Here is a 26,829-nt window from a genome sequence, read left to right as displayed (position 1 = left end):
AGAGGCAGGCAGGCCTCCTTGAGCTGTGGTGGGCTCCACCCAGTTCGAGCTTCCTGGCTGCTTTGTTTACCTAAGCAAGCCTGGGCAATGGCGGGCGCCCCTCCCCCAGCCTCGCTGCCGCCTTGCAGCTTGATCTCAGACTGCTGTGCTAGCAATCAGCGAGACTCCGTGGGCACAGGACCCTCCGAGCCAGGTGCGGGACACAATCTCCTAGTGTGCCGTTTTCCAGGCCCGTTGGAAAAGCGCAGTATTGGGGTGGGACTGACCCGATATTCCAGGTGCCGTCTGTTTCCCCTTTCTTTGACTAGGAAAGGGAACTCCCTGACCCCTTGCGCTTCCCGAGTGAGGCAATGCCTCGCCCTCCTTCGGCTCGCGCACAGTGCGCTTCACCGACTGTCCTGCACCCACTGTTAGGCACTCCCTAGTGAGATGAAACCGGTACCTCAAGCAGAAATGCAGAAATCATCCGTCTTCTGTGTTGCTGGGGCTGGGAGCTGGAGACCGGAGCTGTTCCTATTCGGCCATCTTGGCTCCGGGAAGCCCTCCCATGATTATTTTTGTATTAATATTTTTATATAATAATCTTGCACCTCTCTGTTTTCAGTTTTTGTCTATTGTTGTTTAGTATAAGACTTATAAAATTCAGTTGTAATGTTTTCTTTCTTCTTCATGTCCCCAAGCATCTATTTGTTGTAATAACCTTTTATTTTCAGTTTATAGCCAGGAAGCAATCAAATACTCATTCTAAATTTTATGTACTATCACTGTTTGACCTGAAAGTTTGATGGTTGTGCTCTGTTTTTTCAAACCATGTACTATAACACATTCTCTTTCTTGCCACCATCATTTTACTTTGCTTTTAAAGGCAATGCTCACACCTAATTCTAACAGTGATATCTCTCCAGTCATTTTGCTTGCCCAAGGTAACTCATGTATTAGCTTCCTCAGGATATGCTCATGGAAGGAATATTCCCTAAATTTTTGCATATTTATAATGGCTTATTTGTAGCTTTCATATGTGAAAATCTGTTCAGATGGATATTAAATGCTTGCCAATTTCTCCTTTTTTCTTGCAAGCTGAGCTATATTTGATAGCTAGCTAGACAGATTATATTACCTAGGTAGTTTCTCATTATGGTACTTTCTAAAGAAATTATTATGGTTTATTAGTCCATTCTGACACTGATATGAAGGATATACCTGAGACTGGGTAATTTATAAAGGAAAGAATTTTAATTGACTCACAGTTCCACAGGGCTGGGGAAGCTTCAGGAAACTTACAATCATGGTAGAAGGAGAAGAAAACACATCCTTCTTCACCTGGTGGCAGCAATAAGTGCAGAGAAAAGGGAGGAAAAGCCTCTTATAAAACCATCAGATCTCATGAGAACTCACTCACTATCATGAGAACAACAGCATGGGGGTAGCCACCTCCATGATTCAATTACCTCCCACTGGGACCTTCCCATAACATGAGGGGATTACGGGAACTAAAGTTCAAGATAACGTTTGGATGGGGACACAGCTAAACCATATAATTCCATCCCTGGCCTCTCCCAAATCTCATGTCTTCCTATTTTAAAACACAATCATCCCTTCCCAACAGTCCCACAAAATCTTAACTCATTCCAGCATTAACCTAAAAGTCCAAGTCCAAAGTTCATTTGAGACAAGGCAGTTCTCTTCTGCCTATGAGCCTGTAAAATCAAAAGGAAATCAGTGACTTCCTAGATACAATGTGGAGGACAGGCATTGGGTAAATACACCTGTTCCAAATGGGAGACATTGGTCAAAATGAAGGGGCTACAGGCCCCATGCAAGTCCAAAATCCAGTGGGGAGTAAATTCTTAAAACTCCAAAATAATCTCCTTTGATTTCATGTCTCACATTCATGTCCTCCCCTCTTGGCTGCTTTCACGAGCTGGCATTGAATGTCTGTGGCTTTTCCAGGTGCACAGCGAAAGCTGTCGGTGGATCTACCATTCTGGGGTCTGCAGGATGGTGGCCGTCTTTTCACAGCACTACTAGGCAGTGGGGACACTGTGTGGGAGCTCCAACCCAACATTTCCCTTCTGCACTGCCCTAGTAGTGGTTCTCCATGAGGGCTCTGCCCCTGTAGCAAACATCTGCCTGGGCATCCAGTATTTCCATACATCCTCTAAAATCCAGGTGGAGGTTCCCGAACCTCAATTCTTGCCTTCTGTGCACCCACAGGAAAAACACCATGTGGAAGCCACCAAGGCTTGGGGCTTGCACCCTCTGAAACCATGGCCCCAGTTATACCTTGGCCTTTTTTAGCCAAGGCTGGAGTGGCTGGGAAGTAGATTACCAAGTGCAGGTTCCTGGTCGTGGCCCAAGAAACCATTTTTCCCTCCTAGGCCTATGGGTCTGTGTTGGGAGGGGTGCTGTGAAGACTTCTGACATGCCCTGGAGATATTTTCCCCGTTGGCTTGGTGATTCTCATTTGGCTTCTGGTTATTCATGTAAATTTCTGCTGCTGGATTAAATTTCTCCCCAGAAAATGGGGTTTTCTTTTCTACTGCATCATCTGGCTGCAAATTTTTCAAACTTTTATGCTTTGCTTCCTCTTGAACACTTTGCCATTTAGAAATTTCTTCCACCAGATACCCTAAATCATCTCTCTCAAGTTCAAAGTTCCTCAGACCTCTAGGGCAGGGGCAAAATGCTATCGATCTCTTTGCATTGCAAGAGTGACTTTTAATTCATTTCCCAACAAGTTCCTCATCTGCATCTGAGACCACCTCAGCCTGGACTTCAATGACCATATCACTATCAGCATTTTGGCTAAAGCCATTCAATAAGTCTCTAGGAAGTTCCAAACTTTCCCATGTTATCCTATCTTCTTCTGAGCCCTCCAAACTGTTCCAACCTCTCTGCCTGTTACCCAGTTCCAAAGTTGCTTCCACATTTTCAGGTGTCTTTATAGCAGCACCCCACTCTCTGTGGTACCTGTTCTTACATTTGTATGAAGGACATACCCGAGACTGGGTAATTTATAAAGGAAAGAGGTTTAATTGACTCACGGTACCACAGACCTGGGGATACCTTAGGAAACTTACAATCATGGCAGAAGGGGAAATAAACATGTCCTTCTCCACATGGTGGCAGCAAAGAGAAGTGCAGAGCAAAAGGGAGAAAGCCTCTTATAAAGCCATCAGTTCTCGTGAGAACTAACTGACTATCACAAGAACATCAGCAGGGGGGTAACGACACCCATGATCAATTACCTTCCACTGGGTCCCTCCTATGACACGTGGAGATGATGGGAACTACAATTCAAGATGAGATTTAGGGGGACACAGCCAAACCATATCATATGGTGAAGCTTCAATGTAAATTATATAGTATTTATGCAGTATATATTTAGTATACTATATTTAGTATTTATGCTATAATACATTTATATATATTTATGTACAGTGTTTACTTATTGATTTATAGATTATTTAGTTGACCATGTTGCAATATCCAGGAGTCAAAGAAATAACATTTATTAGAAGGCACCATATTTTCTTTTCCAAAAGCTCAACTAATCTTTGGATGCCGATGTTCTTCTTTTTAAATTAGTTTTTAAACATATATTTATTTTTGATATACTTACCCAGCAGTGGTGATGCTGGAACATACGGTAGCTCAATTTTTAGTTTTCTGAGGAATCTCTAAACTGTTCTCTATAGTTGTTATACTAATTTACATTCCCACTAACGGTGCACTAGTATTCCCTTTTCTCTTCATCATTTCCTGTATTACAATTTGTTATAAACAATACTATGTTTTCAATTAGTATGTGATTTTTTTTGAGGTATGTAAACTATATTTTTCTCCTCTTTTTCACCAGAACCTAACATAGTACCTAGAACATGGTGGAACTAATTTCTATTTCTCTAGTTAAAGTAGGGTCTAAATTTCAAAATATAGGATAGGATTGTTTTTCACATACATGTAGTATAAGTTATGGTCTTCAAATGATGATTTTATTTTCTAGTGTAGCTTTGAGAATCTCTCAGAACAGAGGTATAGCAAATTGCGACAAGTATCCTGACAATCATTTAGCATAAAAAGCCGGGGAACTGGGAACAAGAATGAAAAGTCCAAGATCTCTAAGAATTAACAAAGATGGAAGCAAAGGATGTGAAAATGAGTACAAGAAGAAATGAGGTAGGCCGGGCGCGGTGGCTCACGCTTGTAATCCCAGCACTTTGGGAGGCCGAGGCGGGCGGATCACGAGGTCAGGAGATCGAGACCACGGTGAAACCCCGTCTCTACTAAAAATACAAAAAATTAGCCGGGCGTGGTGGCGGGCGCCTGTAGTCCCAGCTACTCGGAGAGGCTGAGGCAGGAGAATGGCGTGAACCCGGGAGGCGGAGCTTGCAGTGAGCCGAGATTGCACCACTGCACTCCAGCCTGGGCGACAGAGCGAGACTCCGTCTCAAAAAAAAAAAAAGAAGAAATGAGGTTCCAGATTATGAAATTCCTTGTAGGCCTTGCAAAGGAGTTTGACTTTTGTACTGTAGGCAATGGATAACATTTCACATAGATTTTTGTTTTAGATGATTATCCTGGTAGCTGAATACAGGATACATTGGTGATAAAGCGGTGGTAATGGTGGTGGAGGTAGAGATGAGCAAAGAGTGGAGAAAGAATAAATATTAAAAAAATTTAATAATTTAGGCCAGAATTAGAAAAGCCTTAATGAAAGATGATATTCTGGAGATATTTAATGTAGAAAGCAAACAGTATTTAGAGAATTTAGTGAGAAATGTTCAGGATGAACAAAAGGAATCTCGGTCAATTTCCCAGATGCCTGTCTATGGTACTTGGGTGGTCTTTTGTGCCACTTCTAACATGAAATGTACAGTACAAAGAACAGATATTGAAGGTGCAGAAAATGAACTAAGTTTGGAATGATTACTTTAAATTACTGACATAAAGGGATATTTCACTACTCTAAATCCGTAATTAGCATTCTATGAAGCACTTACATTTGATTATCTCATCTGAATTTTATAGAAGCAAGTAATTATTCTCACTTTATGCATAAATAAGCTGAAGATCAGAGAGGATAAGACACTTTACAAGTCACATAGAAAGAATCAGAAATTTGACAGAAACACATGTGTTCTGACTCCAAGTTCTGAGAACTTTTCACTCAGATTCATTCACACAATTTGGAAAGGTTTGTATCACAGGTTAAAAACAAGACGGTATTCCAGTTACCTCTAGTAAATGGAAAACTCAATTCACCAGAACATTTATACCACTGAGCATACATTTTGCGTCACCTCCCAAATGCAGTAATGTCTTATAATAACTGCTTTATATCTCCATAAGACAGAATCTTTCTTAGGAAACATGACAAAAATGCTAATGCACACTGTAGCAGTCATTTTGCTCCCTAAACAGTTATTTAGAAAACTGTATTATTAAACCTACAGATTAGCTAACATGCTGTCAAAACTGTTTATATACAAGGTTTTCACTGTATTTTTCATGTGGAATTCTCTCTGTTTTAGAATCCAGAAGGAAATAATTAGAAAATAAAAACGTTCTTTTTCTGAGTTCACTTACCTCTGTTTACCTTTGTGATCTACAGAGCCAGCTGAGAGTCTGTCAAGGGGAGACCCAAAACCAGAGAAACTCCTTTTCTTCTTTGTCTCAATCACATCATTTTCTAGGGACACCAATTCATCAAGAAGCAAGAGTTTTGCTGTCAGGTCAGTGGCTGATTTCTCTTCCCTGACTGTGAGTGTTGACTGCACATCTATGACTCCAGAATCAAAGGCCTATAAGGCAGAGAAAGGTGATTTCATTAATTTAGACAAAGAGACTCCAAGTATGTACATACGCATGTGGCTTTTGCTACTGTTAGCTGACATACTCATCATGTAACATTTTATAATTTTTTTTGAGACAAAGTTTTGTGCTTGTTGCCAAGGTTGGGGTGCAGTGGCATGATCTCGGCTCACTGCAATGTCCACTTCCCAGGTTCAAGCGACTCTCCTGCTTCAGCTTCCCAAGTAGCTGGAATTACAGGCACCTGCCACCATGCCCGGCCAATTTTTTGTATTTTTAGTAGAGATGGGGTTTCACCATGTTGGCCAGGCTGGTCTCGAACTCCTGACCTCGGGTGATCCACCCGCCTTGGCCTCCCAAAGTGCTGCAATTACAGGTGTGAGCCACAGTGCCTGGCCTTAGAATTTCTTATGAAGTTATTTTCCATAGAGAGTGCTAGATCTTTGGGGTATGAAACATGTAGAAGAGGGATATAACGAAGGGAAAAAATAAAACAAGAAAAGAAAAGAAAAACTCCTGGAATCCCTTTAAAGTTTAGCATATTTACGGATCATTTTTTCAGATTCTGTTTCAGCAACAACTTCATCCTTCCTTATCATTCCCATAGCGCTTTATCTATATACCTCTTTCATCATTGCACTTATTATTTTTTGCCTTGTGCCAGGTTGGTTACAATATATTTGTATTTGTTATTAGTCAATGACTTTGTCTAATTAGTCTTTCATTTGCTTTATTTAATGCTTGGTCTCATATTTTGCTCATAGTTAGTATTCAACAAATTTCTGATGAATATTTATTAAATGAATTCCAAACCAAATCTCATGCTATTTTCTTTTTACCATTCATTCATTATTTACTAAGTCAAGCCATTACTAATCCAGTATGTGCTAGGTTCTGCACTGGACATGAAGGATACAAAAATAAAAATTTAGTCTCTGTGTCTAAGCATCTCACCATCTCTATCCCTGTGATTTATTAACAAATATTAGTGTCTGCAATGTGTCTGAGATATCCCAATAACTTTGTGTCCTATGTAAAATTTCTTGTTTGTTTCTTACACATATTGCCACTTTGTACTTCATCCAAATCATAAATGCATAGCTGTCCAGTTTGTGAAGTCTGTCTTTTCCTCTCTGAGGCCCAATGGCAGCATTTCTTAAATGCTCCTATTAACAATCTTGAGTCATTCTGTAGTCCCGCAAATACTGCTTTTTTTCTAAGATCGTGAGAATATTCCCATGAGGGAAAAATTTTTAGCTCTGGGGAATCTCTTCCCTTCCCACTTTTAGTCATTCTTCCATGCGGCAGACTGTTGGTCTTGGTTTTGATTTTTCTTCACTTTCTGTTTTTCTTCTAAGATTATTCCTTCTATTGTCTTTTGATATGGTTTGGCTGTGCTCCCATCCAAAATATCATCTTGAATTGTAATCCTCATACTCCCCAAATGTCAAAGAAGAGATCAGGTGGAGATAACTGAATTATGGGGGAAGTTTCTCTCATGTGGTTCTTGTGATACTGAGTGAGTTCTCATGAGAGCTGCTGGTTTTATGTGTTTGGTAGTTCCTCCTGCATTCATTCTTCCTGCTGCCTTGTGAAGAATGTGCCTTGCTTCCCTTTCGCCTTCCACCAGTGATTGTAAGTTTCCTGAGGACTCCTCAGCCATGCAGAAATGTAAGTCAATTAAACCTCTTTCCTTTATAAATAACATACTCTCGGGCAGTTCTTTATAGCAGTATGAAAATGGACTAATACAGTAAATTGTTACCACAGAGAGTGGGGTGCTGCTATAAAGATACCCAAAAATGTGGAAGCAACTTCGGAAATGGGAAATAGGCAGAGGTTGGAACAGTTTGGAGGGCTCAGAATAAGACAGGAAGACGTGGGAAAGTTCGAAACTTCCTAGAGACTTGTTGAATAGTTTTTGCCAAAATGCTGATAGTTTTATGGACAATGAAGTCCAGGCTGAGGTGGTCTCAGATGGAGATGAGGAACTTGCTGGGAACTGGAGCAAAGGTGACTCTTGCTATGCTTTATCAAAGAGACTGGCAGCATTTTGCCCTGGCCCTAGAGATCTGTGGAACTTTGAACTTGAGAGAGATGGTTTAAGGTATCTGGCAGATGAAATTTCTAAGCAGCAAAGCATTCAAAATATGAGCTGGTGTTCTTAAAAGCATTCAGTTTTATGTAATCACAAAAAGATGGTTTGAAATTAGAAGTTATGTTTAAAAGGGAAGCAGGGCAAAAAGTTTGGAAAATTTGCAGCCTGATGATGCAATAGAAATGAAAAACCCATTTTCTGGGGAGAAATTTAATCCGGCAGCAGAAATTTGCATGAGTAACTAGGAGCCAAATGCTAATCACCAAGACAATGGGGGAAATGTCTCCATGGCATGTCAGATGTCTTCATGGCAGCCCCTCCCATCACAGGCCCAGAGGCCTACGAGGCAAAAATGGTTTAATAGGCCAGGCCCTGGGCCTTGCTGCTTTATTCAGTCTTGGGACTTGGTGCCTTGCATCCCATCTGTGGCTAAGGGGGCCAACATACAGGCAGGTCGTTCTTTCAGAGGGTTTAAGCCCCAAGCCTTGGTGGTTTACACATGTTTTGGGGCCTGCTGGTATACCAAAGTAAATAATTAAGTTTGGGGAACCTCTGCCTTGATTTCAGAGGATGTATGGAAATACCTGGATGTCCAGGCAGAAATTTGCTAAAGGGGTAGAGCCCTCATGGAGGACCTCTGCTAGGGCAGTGCAGAAGAGAAATGTGGGGTCAGAGCCCGACACAGAATCCCCACTGTGGTACTGCCTAGTAGAGCTGTGAGACGTGGGCCACAGTACTCCAGGCCCCAAATTGGATAGATCCACCAACAGCTTGCAGTGTGCATCTAGAAAAGCCACAGACACTCAATGCCAGCCCATGAAAGCTCCACAGACACTCAATGCCAGCCCATGAAAGCTGCTGAGAGCAAGGTTGTACCCTGCAAAGTCTCAGGGGCAGAGCTGCCCAAGACCATGGGAACCTACCTCTTGCATCAGCATGACCTGGATGTGAAAAATGGAGTCAAAGGAAATGGTTTTGGAATGATCTCCAAAGGTTTAATAACTGCCCTATAGGATTTCTGATTTGCATGGGGTCTGTGGCATGTTTGTTTTGGGCAATTTCTCCCATTTGGAGTGGGTTTATTTGCCCAATGCCTGTACCCCCATTGTATCTAGGAAGTAACAAACTTGCTATTGATTTTACAGGCTTATAGGTGGAAGGGACTTGCCTTGTCTCAGATGAAACTTTGGACTTGACTTTTGGGTTAATGATGGAATAAGTTAAGACTCTGGAGGACTGTTGGGAAGGCATGATTGTGTTTTGAAATGTGAGGATCTGAGATTTGGGAGGGGCAAGTGGCAAAATGGTATGGTTTGGCTGTGACCCTCCTGAAAATCTCATCTTGAATTGTAATCCCCATAATCCCCACATGTCAAAGGAGAGACCAGGTGGAGGTAATTGAATCATGGGGATGATTTCTCCCATGCTGTTCTCATGATAGTGAGTTCTCACAAGATCTGGTGGTTTTATAAATGTTTGGTAATTCAGTCTCCTTCCTGCTACCTTGTGAAGAATATGCCTTTCTTCACCTTCACCTTCTGCCATGATTGTAAGTTTCCTGAGGCCTCCCCAGCCATGCAGAACTATAAGTCAATTAAATCTCTTTCCTTTATAAATTACCCGGCCTTGGGCAGTTTTTTGTTGTTGTTGTTTTGAGACAAAGTCTCACTCTGTTGCCCAGACTAGAGTGCAGTGACTTGATCTCAGCTCACTGCAACCTCTGCCTCCCAGGTTCAAGCTATTCTCCTGCCTCAGCCCCCTAAGTAGTTGGGACTACGGGTGGTCACCACCATGGCCAGCTAGTTTTTGCATTTTTGGTAGAGATGGAGTTTCACCATGTTGGACAGGCTTGTCTTGAACTCCTGAGCTCAAGTGATCCACCTACCTTGGCCTCCCAAAGTGCTGGGATTACAGCCATGAGCCACCACACCTTACCAAGTAATTCTTTATAGCAGTATGAAAATGGACTAATGCATTTTTTCTGTTCTCCTTATTTTCTCCAGTAGAACAAAAGAGTAGCATTTTCAAGCCCTTTAGTCATTGACTCAAGCAAGTCTCTTTTAAAATACCTGTAGCCTGGCATACAAACTGAAAGCTATTGAGCCTCCTGTTTCCTTATCCAGTCATATGTGTCTTATGTCTGGTCAGTTCTTGCAGGACAATCTCTCTTCTGGCTGCTATTTTTGATTCCCATCAGTGGTGTTTTTTTGTTGCTGTTTTTTTTTTTTTTTTTTTTTTTTTTTTGAGATGGAGTCTCACTCTGTTAACAGGCTGGCACAATCTTGGCTCACTGTAACCTCTGCCTCCCAGGTTCAAGTGATTCTCCTGCCTCGGCCTTCCAAGTAGCAGGGACTACAGGTGCTGACGACCATGCCCAGCTAATTTTTGGATTTTTAGTAGACAGAGGGTTTCACCATGTTGGCCAGGCTCTTCTGCAACTCTTGACCTCAGGTCATCCAAGTGGTGACTTTAAATGAAGTCCTCTTTACTGGTTAGTGTACTCCCTTAATCAACTTACAATTTGCTTTGATACCTCCTATCTCTCTCTTCTCTATTTCACCCGTAATACTGTTATAAAGTTAGTTATCCCCAATACCACTTTTGTCACATAAAAAGAAAATTACAAATCTTTCACAGTTCTTTACTACTTATAGCACAAATCCCACAATATGGTTTCAAACTACTCCTGAGATCTTAGCTTCCGTCACTTCCCTATATAATCCTCATAACATAGAAACCAGAGATGAGAAGGATGCAGAAATGACCAGAAAGAAACCCTAAAGAAGGAGACAAGCCTTCAAAGGGCAAATAATTTTTTATCTTTCAAAGCATCCTCCAAAAATATGCTTTTATTCTTCCAACTAACACAAACTAAACAATCTTTTTTTAAGAAATATCCTTAATCTTAAAAAAAAAACTTTTATAAAACTTGTTCTTTAATATATTACATGCAGACTCTCACTTTAAGCTATTTAAGGAACAAAAAGAGTACATTTCTAATAAGATCAAATAAACTAATTTTTCTCCTTGTGATGCCCTGACATTTCTTTTTCTTTGTGCTTCAGTCATAGAACCAAGAAAATATTTGTACTGTAATTAAAAGTTTGAACATAACTACTCAAATTTTGGCATGCAAACAACTTCAAATGTTACATAAAAGCCCTTCATTCTGACATAACTGATTTAATTAAATATGGCTATAATAATGGATTTTCTCTTAAAGCTTTTTTTGTTCAAGGAATACAAGTCTTTGTTCTTAAGTTTCTTTTCATGTTTAGATAACTGGCTTGCTCCGACTCCTCTGTGAGGAGAAGATCATGATTACTGCTCTTTTCATTTCAAGTTCACAACCTTGAATGTCATGTTAGCAATAAAAAGAAGACAATAAAAAAATACTGATTTTCTTGATTTTGTGTTATTTCTCTATTTTATTTTGTGTACGTTTTCTTATTGGTAGCTGCAGCTCCTTCTTACTCTAGTAGAAATGACATGTTTACAAAGGAATATATATGTAATATATAAATACATAAATTATATTTATGTATATGAAATATATTTTAATATATATTCTTTTATATACAAACGTCATTTATAAAGCATGTCAAACATACATGTTTATTTCTGTAAGCTAGTTTCCATTACCTCTGCTGTTGTGACATCTACTGAGAGGACTTTTCCTGAGCTCCACAGTGTCAGTGTCACAGCCAGGATGAAATGTGCACTTGCCAGTCTCCAGTCCAGCATCTGAGGGTTACATATGTCACAGTTAGCATTGATTCATTTGGAATGTAAAGATAAAAAACAAAAGTTCCTAAATGGACTGTTAGAGGCAAAGGGTAAGCCAAATTATTCAGCTTCAGTATATTGGAGTGCATCTCTACAAAACGTAAATAATACTTAATAGAAGCTGTCCCTCTCCCAGAACGAATTCTGTCAAGGTTTCTTTTCCATGGAGACCCTGGATTAGGGTTATACAGCTATAATAATAATTTAATTCAAACTAACCCACAATCTGAGAAACGCAGGTAATGAAACTATTTTTTTACTGTCAAATCTAGAGATTACAACATTATATATGTACCTGAGGAGAAATTTGTAACAGTGGCAAGTCATTAGAGAATAAGTCCTGATTGCTTTGTGGTGAACCAGAGAGACTGTAGTATCTAAAAATATTCAAATTAAAAATTTCAAAACACCCACCATCTATTAGGAGAATTTCTTTATGTCCTTGTGTCATGTCAGGATTTCATAAGCAAGATTCAAAATTGATTTAAAAAAACTATCAGATGTTATTATATCAAAATTGAAAAATTACATATAAGATACAATAAAAAATCAAAAGACAAATTACTTAATGGAAGATATTTTCAATATATACGTAAAAGAAAGATTAGCATTTGGAAAATGTAAATGAACTCTTTAAATATAACTTTAAAGATAGACACAAATTAAATAAAAATGGACCAAATTTATAAACGCACATTTCATAGAAAAGAGGAGAACTGAATGGACAAAAGCTTCCACAATACATACAATTTCTTTAATTCAAATAAAAATAGAAGTGTAATGCCATTTTACACACATTAGATTGGCAAAAAGTTAGTCCACCTTGCAATGTTACAATGGTTTTAGGAAACAAAATCACAAAAAATTCTGGTGGAGCTGAAAATGAATCCAATCATTTGGAGAAAATTTGGCACTTTACAAAAAAGTTGAAAATGCTGATCTCTTACCTAGGACACACTTATTTCACTTCTAGGTATGTGTATATTCCTGAGAAACTGTCAATGTTTATGTGGAACATGTATCTGAAACTTCATTGCCTCATTGTATATAGTAGTCAAAAACTGGAATCAACCCGGTGCCTCATTCAAGAGAAAATAGATTCATTAATTGAGATTGAAACTACTGATTTAAAGTAAATGACTTAAATACATATTTATTGTTAAAACAAATAACTTAAATGTATGTTTGTCTGTATGCATGGATTTCAAAAAACAGTTTTGTGGAGAAACAGAAAGTATAGAACAATACATGACATTATACCATTTACTGAAATTGTAAATGCCCAAAGCAATATCTTATATTTTGGAATATATATATAAAATATAAACCAATGGAACTTGATTCATGATTATGATTACCTCTGCAGAGATAAAAAAGTGAGTAAAATTATAGAGAAAACATAAGGGAATCAATTTTTAATCTATATGCATTTTAAAGCAAATATGTAGAAATCTTACACGTGTTAATTCTGGTAGTGAGCACAAAGATGTGTTATTTATATGTGTCTGACTTTTTAGATTAAAAAGCCACTATCCAGCCAACTGAAGCTCATCTGTGTCCTGCATCAGGCTGACCTGCTGCTAGTTTGACTACTGGAAGTTACAAAACTGTAGGTAAAATGGGGCATTGCTCTACTGAGGGAAGGTTGTGGAGTATGAGCTAGAACAAAGTAGGCATGAATCCAAGCTTTGCCACTTAGTACATGGCAGTGGGAAAGCCTTCCAACTTCATCCTTTATGAATGAGAATTCTCAAGAAACTCTGTTTTCTTAAAAAAAAACCATTTGGAAAACCTGCTGGGGGTAAAGAGAAAATGGGTGCTAGAATGGAATCTGTAAGATTGGATTTGAGTCATGTTTGTGCTTTAGTATCAGTGTAACCTTGAATATGTATCATTTACCCTACTCAAGCTTCATTTTATTTGTTTGTGAAATTAGAAGTAATTCCCATCTCAAAAGAGCTTTGAGAGGATTGAATCGATTCATGCATACCCTTCTCATTTACTATTTATAATCTGTATGTGAAGGAATATGAGGCATCACTAAATATTTCCTTAATAACTACATTTGTTTTGGTGTGACCCAGGAATTTTTTTGACATTTTCTTGAATAATTGTTACTGTGATTCTTTCCTTGCCCCCACTGAGTTTGCACAGAGGCAGAGGCTTGGGTGCGTGCCACTGCTAACCTACTGCCGTGAGTCGCCTCGACTGGATAATGGGGGCAGATTTTCCCCATGGTGCTGTTCTCTCCTGATAGTGAGTTATCGCGAGATCTGGTTGTTTAAAAGTGTATAGCACCTCTCCTCTCTTTTTCCTCCTGCTCTGGCCATATGAAGACGTGCCTGCTTCCCCTTCCATCACAAATTGTAAGTTTCATGAGGCCTCCCCAGTCATGCTTCCTGTACTGCCTGCATAACTGTGAGCCAATTAAACCTCTTTTCTTTATAAATTACCCATTCTCAGGTATTTCTTTATAGCAGTGTGAGAATGGACTAATACAGGTAGCTGCCGTAAAACTGACAGAGAGGGAAGACCCTGGCAAGTGGCTGATTGCAGTTGTGTAGCAGTTAAGGTCTATGGCAAAGAATTTTAGGCCTAGGATGCCATCAAAGAGTATTTCAAATGCAAGAAATGGAAAAAAAATAAAACTTTGGCCCACATTCCTAAAAAACAAAAAACAACTAGTCACTATGCAACAGTATAGATTTTGATAATAAATGTTACATGCTGGTATGTGAACAAATATTTTATGTAAACAGAATAGTATCTGTATTAATTATGTCAGTTAAGACTTAAAATGGAGATACAATATTTTAGCACCATCTATAACATTTATTTATCAAATATAATTTTGACATGTAATGCTTAAAATAGTTGTTTATTTTGACACCAATTAATCTATTTCAGAATCTTGTCTCATAACGCTAGTTACTAGCAGCTTCTCTGTATTCCGTTCTTTTCTAGAAGGGAGCAATAAATTCTCTCTGTGTTCTCTTTTCGCTTACTTGATATTTGAACTGAGATTTTCTGTAAGCATAAAAAAAACCCAGTAAATCAGGACTATGTCTCTAAACTGGGAAAATAACCAATAAGAATGCAATAGTTATCTGATGAAAATATCAACCAAAACCTGCATTAGTGATTACTTTAAGAAGCCAGTACTTAATTGTATTCTTTTTCTCCTGATTTTGCTGATGTCTCTTTGACTTTACATAAAGGAGGATATACTAAGAACATAACTGTATTTTTTAAATGATTTCATATTTCTGATATATCTTTTTTATTTATTTTTTGTGACGGAGTTTCACTCTGTTGCTCAGGCTGGAGTGCAATGGCGCAGTCTCAGCTCACTGCTACCCCTGCCTCCCAGGTTCAAGAGATTCTCCTGGCTCAGCCTCCTGAGTAGCTGGGATTACGGGCGTCCACCACCACGCTTAGCTAATTTTTTGTATTTCTAGTAGAGACAGAGTTTCACCATATTGACCAGGCTATTCTTGAACTCCTGACCTCAGGTGATCCACCTGCCTCAGCCTTCCAAAGTACTGGGATTATAAGTGTGAGCCACCATGCCTGGCCTGATATATCTTTTTAAAAGAAATTTTTGTCCCATTTAATCAAAGACAAACTACAATTGTTTATGTTTTACTTTCTTGATTTTTATCATAAAAATAGGTTTCAAATGTGAAAATTGCCCAATTTTATATGTCTTTCCATGTGGATTTCCTTTAACTATTTTTATGTACATTTCACTAACCAGGTTTCGCCTCGTCTCTGTAATCTTCTAAATGGCACAGGATGATGAGTGTTTATAATATTGATGATTATGTCTGAGGTATATATTTTTGTGCTTGGGTGGATATAGGAAAAAATCATGATGTATCATCTTGCAGATAACCACATCCTGATTATTTGGATAAGGAGATGTAAAAAATAAATGCTGAGTTTAAATACACACATTTAATGGTTTAAAGCCATGCCTGTAGCCAGTTAACCAAAAGGCCAAGTTCCTAAATATGGCATTTGGTACACTAATGAAAACAAACACTCTGGCACCTGCCCTACAAAAGACATTTGATTAACTAGTTGAAACTTGATTGCTACAAAATTAGAAATGGAGGAAATTATAGGGAGGGAAGGAAAAGTCTAAGTTCAGCCCCATTTTCCTATTTTGTTGATAGTGGATAAATATAGCCCATGATTTAAAATCTCTTAGGCACCATGTATACTCTAGATCACAGAAAGTTCAATGAAAGGATGTTCATTGACTACTAAAGTAAAGGTGTTTGCATTTTTTTATAGCACATCATTATTTAAAAGTAATTTTAGAGTAATATTTCTCTGGATAGTGTGGAGTTTCAAAAGAAACAGCGACCATGGAATCCACCTTATAAGAAGATTATCTGTGTACTTCTTTCATTTTTTAGAAAATTGGACTATTATGTGTTTTGAGGTTTTAAATAATTCTGCTGAATAAACAAATGCCTTATATTGTATAACATCTTATGCTTTATTTTAAGGACTTTCCACATGTAAGAATTGATTATACCCTGAAAGGAGCTTTCAAACTGGCTAGAATGACGGTATATGGAATAAGGCGGTGAGATATAGAGTTTTGTCAGGAGGTATAAAATTTTGTCATTTATGTTTGGGATATATTGTACATTTTTAAAGAGGTGTTAGAGTTCCAATTCACATTAAAGGCTCTGAAATTTCAGCAATAAAGAAAAACTGGTTTAATTATATTTAAACCAGAGTTTAATAAGAAGCCTGTTAAGATGAAGAAAGATGTTTTTATTCGTAGGAATCAGTGTTGCAATGAGCCATTGTTATTGTGAAAAAAATCTCTCAAGTGGGCAGGGGTAGAAACAAAGAGATTGAAAATCATTGATCGACAAAAGAAAGAGCAAACTTCTATGAGAGGTGTAAATGTTAGAGATGGTTAGGCTGAAAAAGAGAAGCAATGGAAGCCAGTATCTGATCTCATGCACCTATTAATCAATAAGACTTTTAAACTATCTGCATGTGAAATCTGGTGTTGAAGAAAAAAAAACAACTCATGTGTAAACTCATTTCTCTTCAACCTGCAAATTTATGATTAACATCTGACTTATGGATAGTTGATCCAACAATTAGAAATTCACAAAGGTACTAGGTTTGTGAGTAAACCTTGATATTGTCTAGGAATTTTTAATTATTTACCCTAATACCTTGATTGGAAATACTCAAAATAGACTCCAGTCTCATTTGAACAAAAATTTAAAATAAAGGACTTAATTAAAGGATTTACAAACTAATTCAACGGCTACATTTTCTTTACTTTCTCTTCTCACCGTGACAGAGCACATACATTTAAGAGATTTAGCAGGATATTTTATAAAGGGGCCTTAGTTCTGACACCATGAAATGACCATGTGTGCCTGCCGACAACACCGCCTAAAATCTTCTCCCATTGAAATAATGGTGTCCTTCCAGGCATGTCGTGAGTCAGCTTGGCTCATAAGTGAGTCTGTAAAACATAGTACGTTCTTCGGGTTACCCTTTACCCACTCCATTAAGTTATAAACACTCAGGAATAATAAATGACAGAGTGACAATAATTTTTTATTTTAGAAAAAGGTCTAAAAGGGACAGTGCTCAACACAAAGTCTGCATAGCTCGCTGTAATGGAAAAAAGACCTGATGCAAGAGTGGTGAGACTCAGGCTCTTCATTGCCTCTGTTGCTATTTAATGATGTGACGCTGGACAAACACTTTCCTCCCTAGACCAGGTAAAATGGAGATGGTCTAACTGACCTCTAATGTTGCTTCTGGCTTTCAGAGCTCACTGGTGAACTGGCTATTTTCTGGTAAAAGTGCAGACACTTAACATGTAGGTAATGATAATAGTGCAGATTTAGCTAGGAAAACTGACTGGATGAGTTCCTCAAATCAACCAAAGTTTATGCAAAAAATTGCCTCTAGGCTGTGACATAAATATTTTCCTCCTTCACTTTCAGTATTTTAAAAATTAAGTATGTCTAGCTGAAAAGAAAGAATCTCCAAATCTTTGATTTTTGGATGTCATTTATGGTAAGACATTCCATTTTTAAGAATATGTTAAGAAAAAACAACGCTACCAATTAAACTGATATGCTTATCAAATGTAAGATTAATTCTAATTTCAGAGATGTTAAATGTGAGGCAAAATTGATGACATATGGTAATATATTTATTTTAAAAAGTTTACTTAGGATTTTTTTTTTTCTTTTTTTTTTTTTGAGATGGAGTTTTTTTTTTTTTGAGATGTTGCCCAGGCTGGAGGGCAGTGGTGTGATCTTGGCTCACTGCAACCTCTGCTTCCCAGGTTCCAGTGAGATTCTCCTGCCTCAGCCTCCCAAGTAGCTAAGATTACAGGCCCTGCCACCGTGTCCGGCTAAGTTTTGTATTTTTACTAGAGACAGGGTTTCGCCATGTTGGCCAGGCTGTTCTCGAACTCCTGACTTCAGGTGATCCACCCGCCTCAGCCTCCCAAAGTGCTGAGACTGCAGGCGTGAGCCACTGTGCCCAGCCTTACTTAGGATTTTTTTCTTCTCTTTTTTTCCTATCATGCATAAGTCAGTATGTTCATTTCCCTACCCTTTCAAAACAAAAATTGTTAGAACTGATGTTCCAGATACCATAGAATGCAGTTATATCCTCTCTTTTAAGCTGAGAGAAAGACTGCTATGATATTTAACTTGGTCATCAGATAGAAATGTTGCAAGTAACATAAATAATATTAATAATTAAAAAATAATTGAGTACTACTCTCCTGCATTTTGAATTAACAGTCTTTCAAGATAAAATAATCACTTGAATATTTTCTCAGTAATCATGATCTTAATTTTAGTAGATATAAAATTGGTGAAGACAAAATAGGAATTATTGATAATAAGAATTTTCAGATCTCTACAACCTCCACCAATATCACAAATGTGTGTTATATTAGTGGAGGTTATATATATATATTTTTTTTTTTTCACATGATGTGACTCCAAAAATTCTCTGTCAATGAAATAATAAATATTCAAAAAATAGAACTCTTTCAGACAATATACAGATATTCAACATTATGCTGGGGAAAAACTCAGGCTCAGACTTGAAGGACAGGGATAAGAGTTTTAGCTGTGCTCCTTAATGGGCTAATGATCTTGAACAAGACTCTAAAATTGTCAAAACTGTCTAATGAAACTGATTTTCTTCACAAAATGTAAGTTATTTAATTTTAGTTAATCTTAATTAATTTACAAACAGCACAAGTTATGGAATTGGCTTAGAGTTCAAATAAAAGAAATAAGCCTTTTAAGTTTATATTTAATATTTTTTGCTAAAAATATATGAGGATATAAATTTATCTATGAGAAAACTACACCTTTTTAATTTGTATTTTATTATAACTAGAAACTTCGCAATGGAAACTAAAATAGTACATAGAAACAGTTTGTAAACTATAAGATAATTTGAAAATATTATGTTTTAAAATATAATTAAAAATAATTGTTTTGAAGTGATTGTTATGAAGCTGAAGGCAGATGTTTGAAACCAAATTTTTTCTATGAACACAAAATTTACACTCAACAGTCACTTAGGGGACTTGGAGCCGTTCATAGAGACAATCTGCAAAACTTATATTGAAAAAACCAAAAGGATAAATTATAGTTTGTCATTATATAGGTAATCTTGATATTTCAATAAGTGACAATACTTGAACAACACTTTAAAGAAGATTTCTCTAGCTTTCTTTGATTAGGGAAGCACCCAGTTGATTGAGTGACTTACCTGCTGGAAAGCAAAGATTGGGGCCTCCTGCCATTGCAGTCTCTTTTTTTATTGAAACTACGATTCCAGTCTCTGGTGAATTTTGCCTCACAAACAAGACAACTGAGTGTGGCTGTGGCACTTAGAAGCTTAAAAATGGGTAAGAAGTTTGGGATCATCATAAACTCAAATTCGAGATTTAAAATCATTGAGGATTTTCACCCAAGAGCAATTGAAAATTGCTAGTGGCTTGTAGCTTCTGTCACTATCATATACATTGTCTATATTATCCTCATACAAAATACATTTGAGAAATACTCATGGTGCATAGCCATTTACTTAAAGATTTCCTTCTGAAATTTGCTATTTTAAATAGTGTAATGGGAATTTACTTTATGTTTTGGATTCCTGAAAAAAAAGGAGCAAGTTGACATTGAGAAATTTAACATTTCCCGTTAAAAAAAATTAAAATATCGGCTGGGCGCGGTGGCTCACGCCTGTAATCCCAGCACTTTGGGATGCCGAGGTGGGCAGATCACCTGCGGCCAGGAGTTTTAGACTAGCCTGGCTAACACGGTGAAACCCCGTTTCTACTACAAATACAAAAAATTAGCCAGGCGTGGTGGCACGTGACTGTAATCCCAGCCACTGGGGAGGCTGAGGCAGGAGAATCGCTTGAACCCAGGAGGCGGAGGTTGCAGTGAGCAGAGACTGCGCCGTTGCACTCCAGCTTGGCCAACAAGAGAGAACTTCATCTCAAAAAAAAAAAAAAAAATTAAAATATCAGGAATGTGTTCTTCCCATTTCTCAGTGCTCTTCAATTGGCAGTAGCAAATTTTCCAAAGTCACAAAGCCAGTTAGAAGAAGAGCCAGAACAACAACTTTCATTTTCAGACTCCCAGTTTCACGCTCTTTTGAGTATAACCTATTTGTGTAAGTGTAAAAACCCTTTTCTATCTTCCAAACAAATTTTTTTATAAAGCAATATTTTTATGGATGCAGTGTTATTAATGTGGCAGATACCTACATTTTAAAATGACTTTCCCTGAAGGCAACAAATTAGGAAGAATGATAAATTACTACAACATGTGTTAACTGATTTTATTCTATTTGGCACCATTTTCACTCTTTTTTTAGATAATTTGCCTTCCAAAATCTTAAAATTTTATTTTTAAGTATCTCTGTCTGTTTTTTTCTTCTATTTGGATTTGTGATTAATACTACTAATCTCTTTCTTGCAAAAATTAAGAAGCCAGAAACCTACAATGCCACTTTAAAGAAAGATTCCATTATTATTTTAAACACCCAGATCTGGATGTTAAAGTGTTTAGTTGTTATAAACTCATTTAGGGCAGAGACCATGTCATGTTCACCGTTGCATCTAAGCACCTAACAGAATGCCTGGCATAGGGTCAAATGTGTGTGTTGAATGAATGCATGAAGCAGCCTTATGTGGAAGGTAAACAGGAATGCAGGGCAGATATTAATATCCCAGCTTTCTTGATATGAAAACCAAGGTAGAGGGAAGATAAGAGATTAGCCTATGTTTCTACACCTACAGTAAAATGTGATGAAGTTCATGCTGGAATCCTGATACATCCATTAGTGTTTCACATCACAGATTCTCATTCTAATGAAAGTTACATGTATCACTAACCTCCAGTAATCATTCCTCTAAACTTTAGGATGTCTCCTTTTCATACATTAATCTGTACCTAAATCCCCAAATAACTAAATACTTCTTGATAGAAAACTATGTTATTTAAAAATAGAAAATAACATTAGTGTATAATTGTAGGCAATTCTGTTAAGGAAATTTGTTGTTTAATTCTAATGCTCACTAATGAGAAAATAGCTTTAAAACTGTACATAGGGAAAAGCTAATAGAGTTGCACGTATTAGCTGGCCGTTCTATACATAGACAACTTTTTATGCAGCATTAAAAGGCTTTCAGAGGGTAAAATTGGATAAATTAAGTTAAATATAGCATATTTAAATCTGAAGTTAATGTGGAATATCACGACCCCCTTCACCGTTTACCCCACTTTGTACTTATAAAAAAAAATTTGATCAAAATCTTACATCATAATTACATTAAGCTAGCCAACATAATAAATGAAAAAGTATCTCTAACATTAAACAAAGGGGCAAAAATATAAATTTTATGATACTCAAAAACAGGATGCATTCATTAGGCATACACTGCCTGTCAGATACTGGTGATATAAAAGTAAAGAAGATACTTTCTCTGTCTTCCTGTTGCTCACAGCCTGGTTCAGGTGGAAACTCCTCAACCACTTGCCCTAAGGATTTCCTTCTGCAAGAGCAGCCCCTTTCTGGAATGCTTCCACTTTCTTCAAATAGAATTATCGTACATAAACTTAAAAAAAAAATAACATTTGCATAGAGTTTTATTATCTTGAAATTAATCTCCTGTCATCCTTACCAGTCATGTTAGACCTATATAGAAAACATTGTAATTCTATTTTTTAAAAATCTGTGAACTGAGACAAGCTGAGTTACTTTAGAAATCTGGTCTCTTAACTCCTAGTATTGTATGTACACTTTGTAATACAACAAAGTGAATTAGTAGAAATAGGTTGACTCTTAAGTTACATCGACCTGGATCTGAATCCTGATGAGGCATGTCATTTGGCCTTTTTGTTTTAACTTCTTCTTCAGAAAAATAGGGCAAAGACCTAATTTGTAGGCTTAGTATGAAGATCAGAAGTAATCTGGGTGAATCAGCAGGCATAAATTAGTTACTCAATAAATAACAGTTATCATTACTCTGATATTACCTTTGAAATATGGCAACTTTTCAAAATGTTTTTGCTACTTTTTAATTTTTATGAAAAAATATTTTTATCCTTCATTTTAAGGAACAAAATTAGTCCTCAAAATCTAGATTTATGGCAGAGTGATAGAAAATAAAATATAGTAAGAAAAATAATATTGAATGGGGGAGGACAATTTCACTATAGAGAGTTATAAATAGAAATCACTCTAACATTTGGTGCATGATCATTATTTTGAGTCATAATATTTCTATAAAAATTGCTTCCAACTATAGAAAATGTAATCCTGGGAAAGAAACAAAAGAAAGCTCAGCTGTACTGAAGGCATCATTATTCTTCTAGCTCTAATTGTGCCACCTAAAGTGAATTTTTAATACTATTTTATATAATATTTTAAAAGTGGAATTTTCACATATTTGTAGCCTTAGGTACCATAGGAATATAGAATTTTAGAAACAGAGGAAGCAATCATTAAAAACTGTCAAATTTAATACCCACAATTAATAGATGGAGAAAGTGAGGCTCAGAGAGAATGAACCTGCTCAAGGGAGAGGAAAGAAGATAATAATATAGAAATGGTTGAAGAGGAAGAGAGAGTAGAAGGTGGTGGCAGAGGCATTGTTACTGAAGGGAGGAGATGGTTTGTATTAAGGTCTGAGCTGATGGCGTGGCGATAAGGAAGAAGGCGTCACTGCTCCAGGGATGTACCATGACACTTACTTGAAGAAAGAAGAGAAAGAGCTAGCTAAAAAAAAAAATGCCTTTAATCTGAGAGATCTTAAGCCATTTGGAGAGTTGGTTCATTTAAGAGAGATACCCAGAGTTAGCACCTTGTTGTAGCTTACTTACTGTATCCCCACAAACTCCTGAGGGGAGGAGAATAAAGCTTCAGGGAAGCTGAATGATTTGTCCATAAAGCCGTTGAAGTCAGAACTAGAATTAGAAGTCTAATTTTGTGCCTCCAAAGCTTGTATTTCTCTGACTGAACTATTGAATCTAAGCAAAAGTTGTCTGGTAGGTAACAGTCATAGTAAATGAAATATTGGCATAACGGTTAAATTAGCTCTAAAGATTAGTCCTAAGATTCTGTGATACTGATGTTTTATTCTCTAAAATAGGGAAAACTGACTGACGTGGGGGCTTCCTCAAATATTTTTATACTCAGTATCCCTAGCACTTCTATTTTTTTTGTCGTTTTCACAAGGACAAAATACAACATTATCAAGCCTTAATTTGTGCTTAAGGCTTGCCTGAAGTTGTATAGGTGGATTATAGCAGAGCTAGAATGATATATTAGGATTTCTTACTTCGAGTTCTTTATTTTTTGAGACAAGTTCAATTAATATAATTTTATTAATCAAATGTTCAAATCATTAAGGGTATTTGTAAAAGAAGTTAAAATTACAGCCCTGAGGTTCCCGTGCCCAATGAACTGAAGATATCTGCTTCTCTACTGCTCATTGTTCATTATATAAGAATCAGTTAAAAATCCTGGGAAATAAGGGGGAGGAAGAAAATGTCAACCTTAAACACGCTAAATGATTTTTGAATGAAGCCATAGTAGAATTCACTTACATGAAGGAGACCTGAACTGTTATCTACAGAAAGTGCTCCCTAAAAAAGTTCTGTAAGAGGGCTGAAAAGTAGTACCAAAGTAAGAGAAGATACAGAATGTCCGTGATGTTTTTGGTATAACACTATAAATTCTATAACTTATATAGGCATTAAAATCACCATAATTCATTCTCAAAAATGTTAAATTTTTAGAAGGAAAACTCATAAACAAATAATAATCACATTCTTAAACCTATAGAGTCTGTTATTCAAAGAAACAACATTTGAATTGTTAGAACTGAATTCAATGAGTGCACACTAAACCTGAAATAAAATTGTAAATTTCTCCTCCAGCAGAACTCAAATGTATGTTTCAGATTAACTCTCAGTTCAATCATTGAATAGCAAGAGCACTACAAATACTGAAGAACAGGCATACTCTAAGTCTACTCCAACTATGTTATTAATATCATATTTGCATATTTGACATATAAGGAGAAAAACAGAAGATGCATTAGGTTTTAAGAACATAAGACATAGAATTTCATTAGTTTAGAGATGTTTCTTAAGCTCCAATCTTGATGGAAATAATGAGGAAAAAAACCTTTCTGTTTTACCTAGGTTGTTTAGACCACTCTTCTGTATTAAACATTTTTCTAATATTACACAATTTTGAGGAAAGCAAAATAATGCTAATAACATATATATATGTATAAAATTATTATTTTGCATTCACTTTCTGTTTGTTTTGAAATGGAAGAAAAGAAAAAAGCAATGTAATAATATGAAATATCTGAATAAGCAATTAGTTCTAACTTAAGTTTGCATTACAAAAATATCTTTGATTTTCTACTCATTTTAGAGAGGGAAATATTACCATTCTAATTTTAACAAAATCAAGATATAATCAAAACATTTAAAGAGTCTGTGAAAGTAAAAATAATAGTTAAAAGAAAAAAGCATTAAATCTTTATCAATTTTTACATGTAACTTACCTTGTGAAAGATCAGGAGATTCTAACTTTAGAGTACTGTCTGTGCAGTTTCTCCAAAACTCAGCCCTGATGGTGAGTTTTCTCTCTGAGTTTTTATAGTTTCAGTTATACACCCCTTACTCCAATCCCTGCCTTTGCTTTCTCTTACATCATTTCTACAGATTTTCCACTGAACATTTTCCCAAGCCTCTCTTCAATCTCTTTCTCTCCCTCCCTCTCCCTCCCTTCTTCAGTTTCTCCCTCCCTCCTTTCCCTCCATATTTAGTCCATCGATTGCTTTGATCATGGCATTTAAATAGCGATGGAAGTATAGGCTCTGGAAAATTTAAATATAGATTTAGTATTGTGTTCAGCTTCACATCCATCCCCTCTTCCTGAGGTTTTAGTCAAGCTCTGATTATTACAAATCACATTTCGGAAATAAAATGCACTAAGATTTGTTAAAAAGTCACCAGGGAATTTCAAAGTACGATTTAGAGAGATTATAATCAGACACAAACTGATTTATTGGTGTAATTTTTGGACCTTTAAATGATCAGCTATGGAAATAATGAGTAGTTTCAGCCTCCGTCAGGTGCACAGTGCTGTGTCAGTGAAACACAATGACAGCTACTTCGTAATTAACATTGCTATACTGGGAAGGCTGTCACTAACGAACCTATAAATACTGAGCTGTGACATGTGAGCTATAAATGAAGGCGTTGTAATCATTTTTATCTTGCTCTTGTTCTTCAGTACTTTAATTTCTTTTTAACCAAAATATTTCTGCCTTTGGCTGAAGGTTTTCTTTCATTCTTATCTACTACTAATCACATTTGCATCCTTACATACACAAGTTATTTTTTAAATGAATTATTAAGTTATAAAGGTAACGTTATGTTATTAGATCATTAATGACTCATTTGATTCACCAGAGGGTCCCCATCTGACAGGTAAAGAGGCCAAGGCTCAGATAAATTAAGTGACTTGTGAGATCACACAGCTAAGAGGTAGTCGCAGAGCTGGATTTCAAATGCAGATCTTCCTAATTCCTTATCCAGTTCTTTTCCCACGACTGCATTCTATCTCACTGCTTTAAAAGCTAGAAAAGAGAATCCAAACCAGATTATATTTTTGCACAAAAAGAAATAAATTTATTCTTTTTGGTTTCCCTAAAAAGGCCATTTAAAATACTAGTCACTAGTATAAGAACAATTACATGGTTAATGTGGATCTAGATGGGGGAGCTGACCAGAGCACACAGAATTAGTGGGACAGTAAAATGCTTCATTTTTATGACGGGTTTCCAGGGATAACATATGTCTCAACAAGCTTGAAATTTGAGTAGTTGGCAGAGACAGTTCACAAATCAAGATAAAAATACAGCCTAATTGTGGACCCTTGTTTAGACATTACTGCCATAAAACAATTACGTTAGCTTGAATCCACATGATGGAAAACTCTCAATATAGAATTAAAGGATGCATCGTGATGCTACCAGAAGCCAATATTATTGACATACCTTCTATCCTTATTTGAAATGCCTCTCTTAGCATGCAGACAAGTGATATCTGTGGCTGATTTATTCCAGATCTGTCCCTGCTTAGACAGTCCAAAGATTCCACCCTATTTGTGGATTTTGTTGACCTAATTCAAAAGTTTGACTTAACTGTTCTGCAGCAGTAGAAATAGCAACAGTTTATTCCAGGAACATCCATGGTACATTTAAGCCATTTTTACAGCCTTGTGTATATTATACACCTCTATATGATTTACTTATGCATTTATACATGATAGAAAAATTCCATTACCTTCAAAAGAGAGAGGAAAAATGGGAACATGCAAAGAAATAAAAAGATAAAGAGAATTAATATTCAGTGTTGGATGGGGAGAGACTAAGATGAGAAAGGGAGAAAATATTAATGAAAACTTTTTCAGCTAGCACGTCATGATTTAATTCCCATAACAACCTTGCCAAGGAACTATACTTTTTCAAATATAATGAATAGAAAACTAAAGCTCAAATCTGT

At 36.7% G+C, this 26,829-nt stretch overlaps 1 protein-coding gene across 2 annotated transcripts in view; it reads right to left on the bottom strand.

The window, feature by feature from the left end:
• Window positions 1–26,829, bottom strand: part of OSTN (osteocrin) — a 162,863-nt gene that overhangs the window by 56,034 nt on the left and 80,000 nt on the right. The window contains exons 1-3 of one of the 2 annotated variants that reach the window (XM_032172310.1): window positions 24,822–24,888; window positions 11,555–11,656; window positions 5,590–5,804 (exon numbers count right to left, since the gene is read on the bottom strand). In XM_032172310.1, coding sequence (XP_032028201.1) covers window positions 5,590–5,804; window positions 11,555–11,656 — 317 coding nt within the window. In that variant the 5' untranslated portion in view covers window positions 24,822–24,888. Of the gene's footprint in view, window positions 1–5,589; window positions 5,805–11,554; window positions 11,657–24,821; window positions 24,889–26,829 lie in introns of those variants that run through there. The other variant, XM_058426672.1, reaches the window with a different exon arrangement.

This window comes from Hylobates moloch, unplaced genomic scaffold, assembly GCF_009828535.3.
Source record: "Hylobates moloch isolate HMO894 unplaced genomic scaffold, HMol_V3 SCAFFOLD_13, whole genome shotgun sequence".
Taxonomy (NCBI): domain Eukaryota; kingdom Metazoa; phylum Chordata; class Mammalia; order Primates; family Hylobatidae; genus Hylobates; species Hylobates moloch.
The sequence above is the reverse complement of the archived record's forward strand: the minus strand, read 5'-3'. Positions and strand labels throughout refer to the sequence as shown.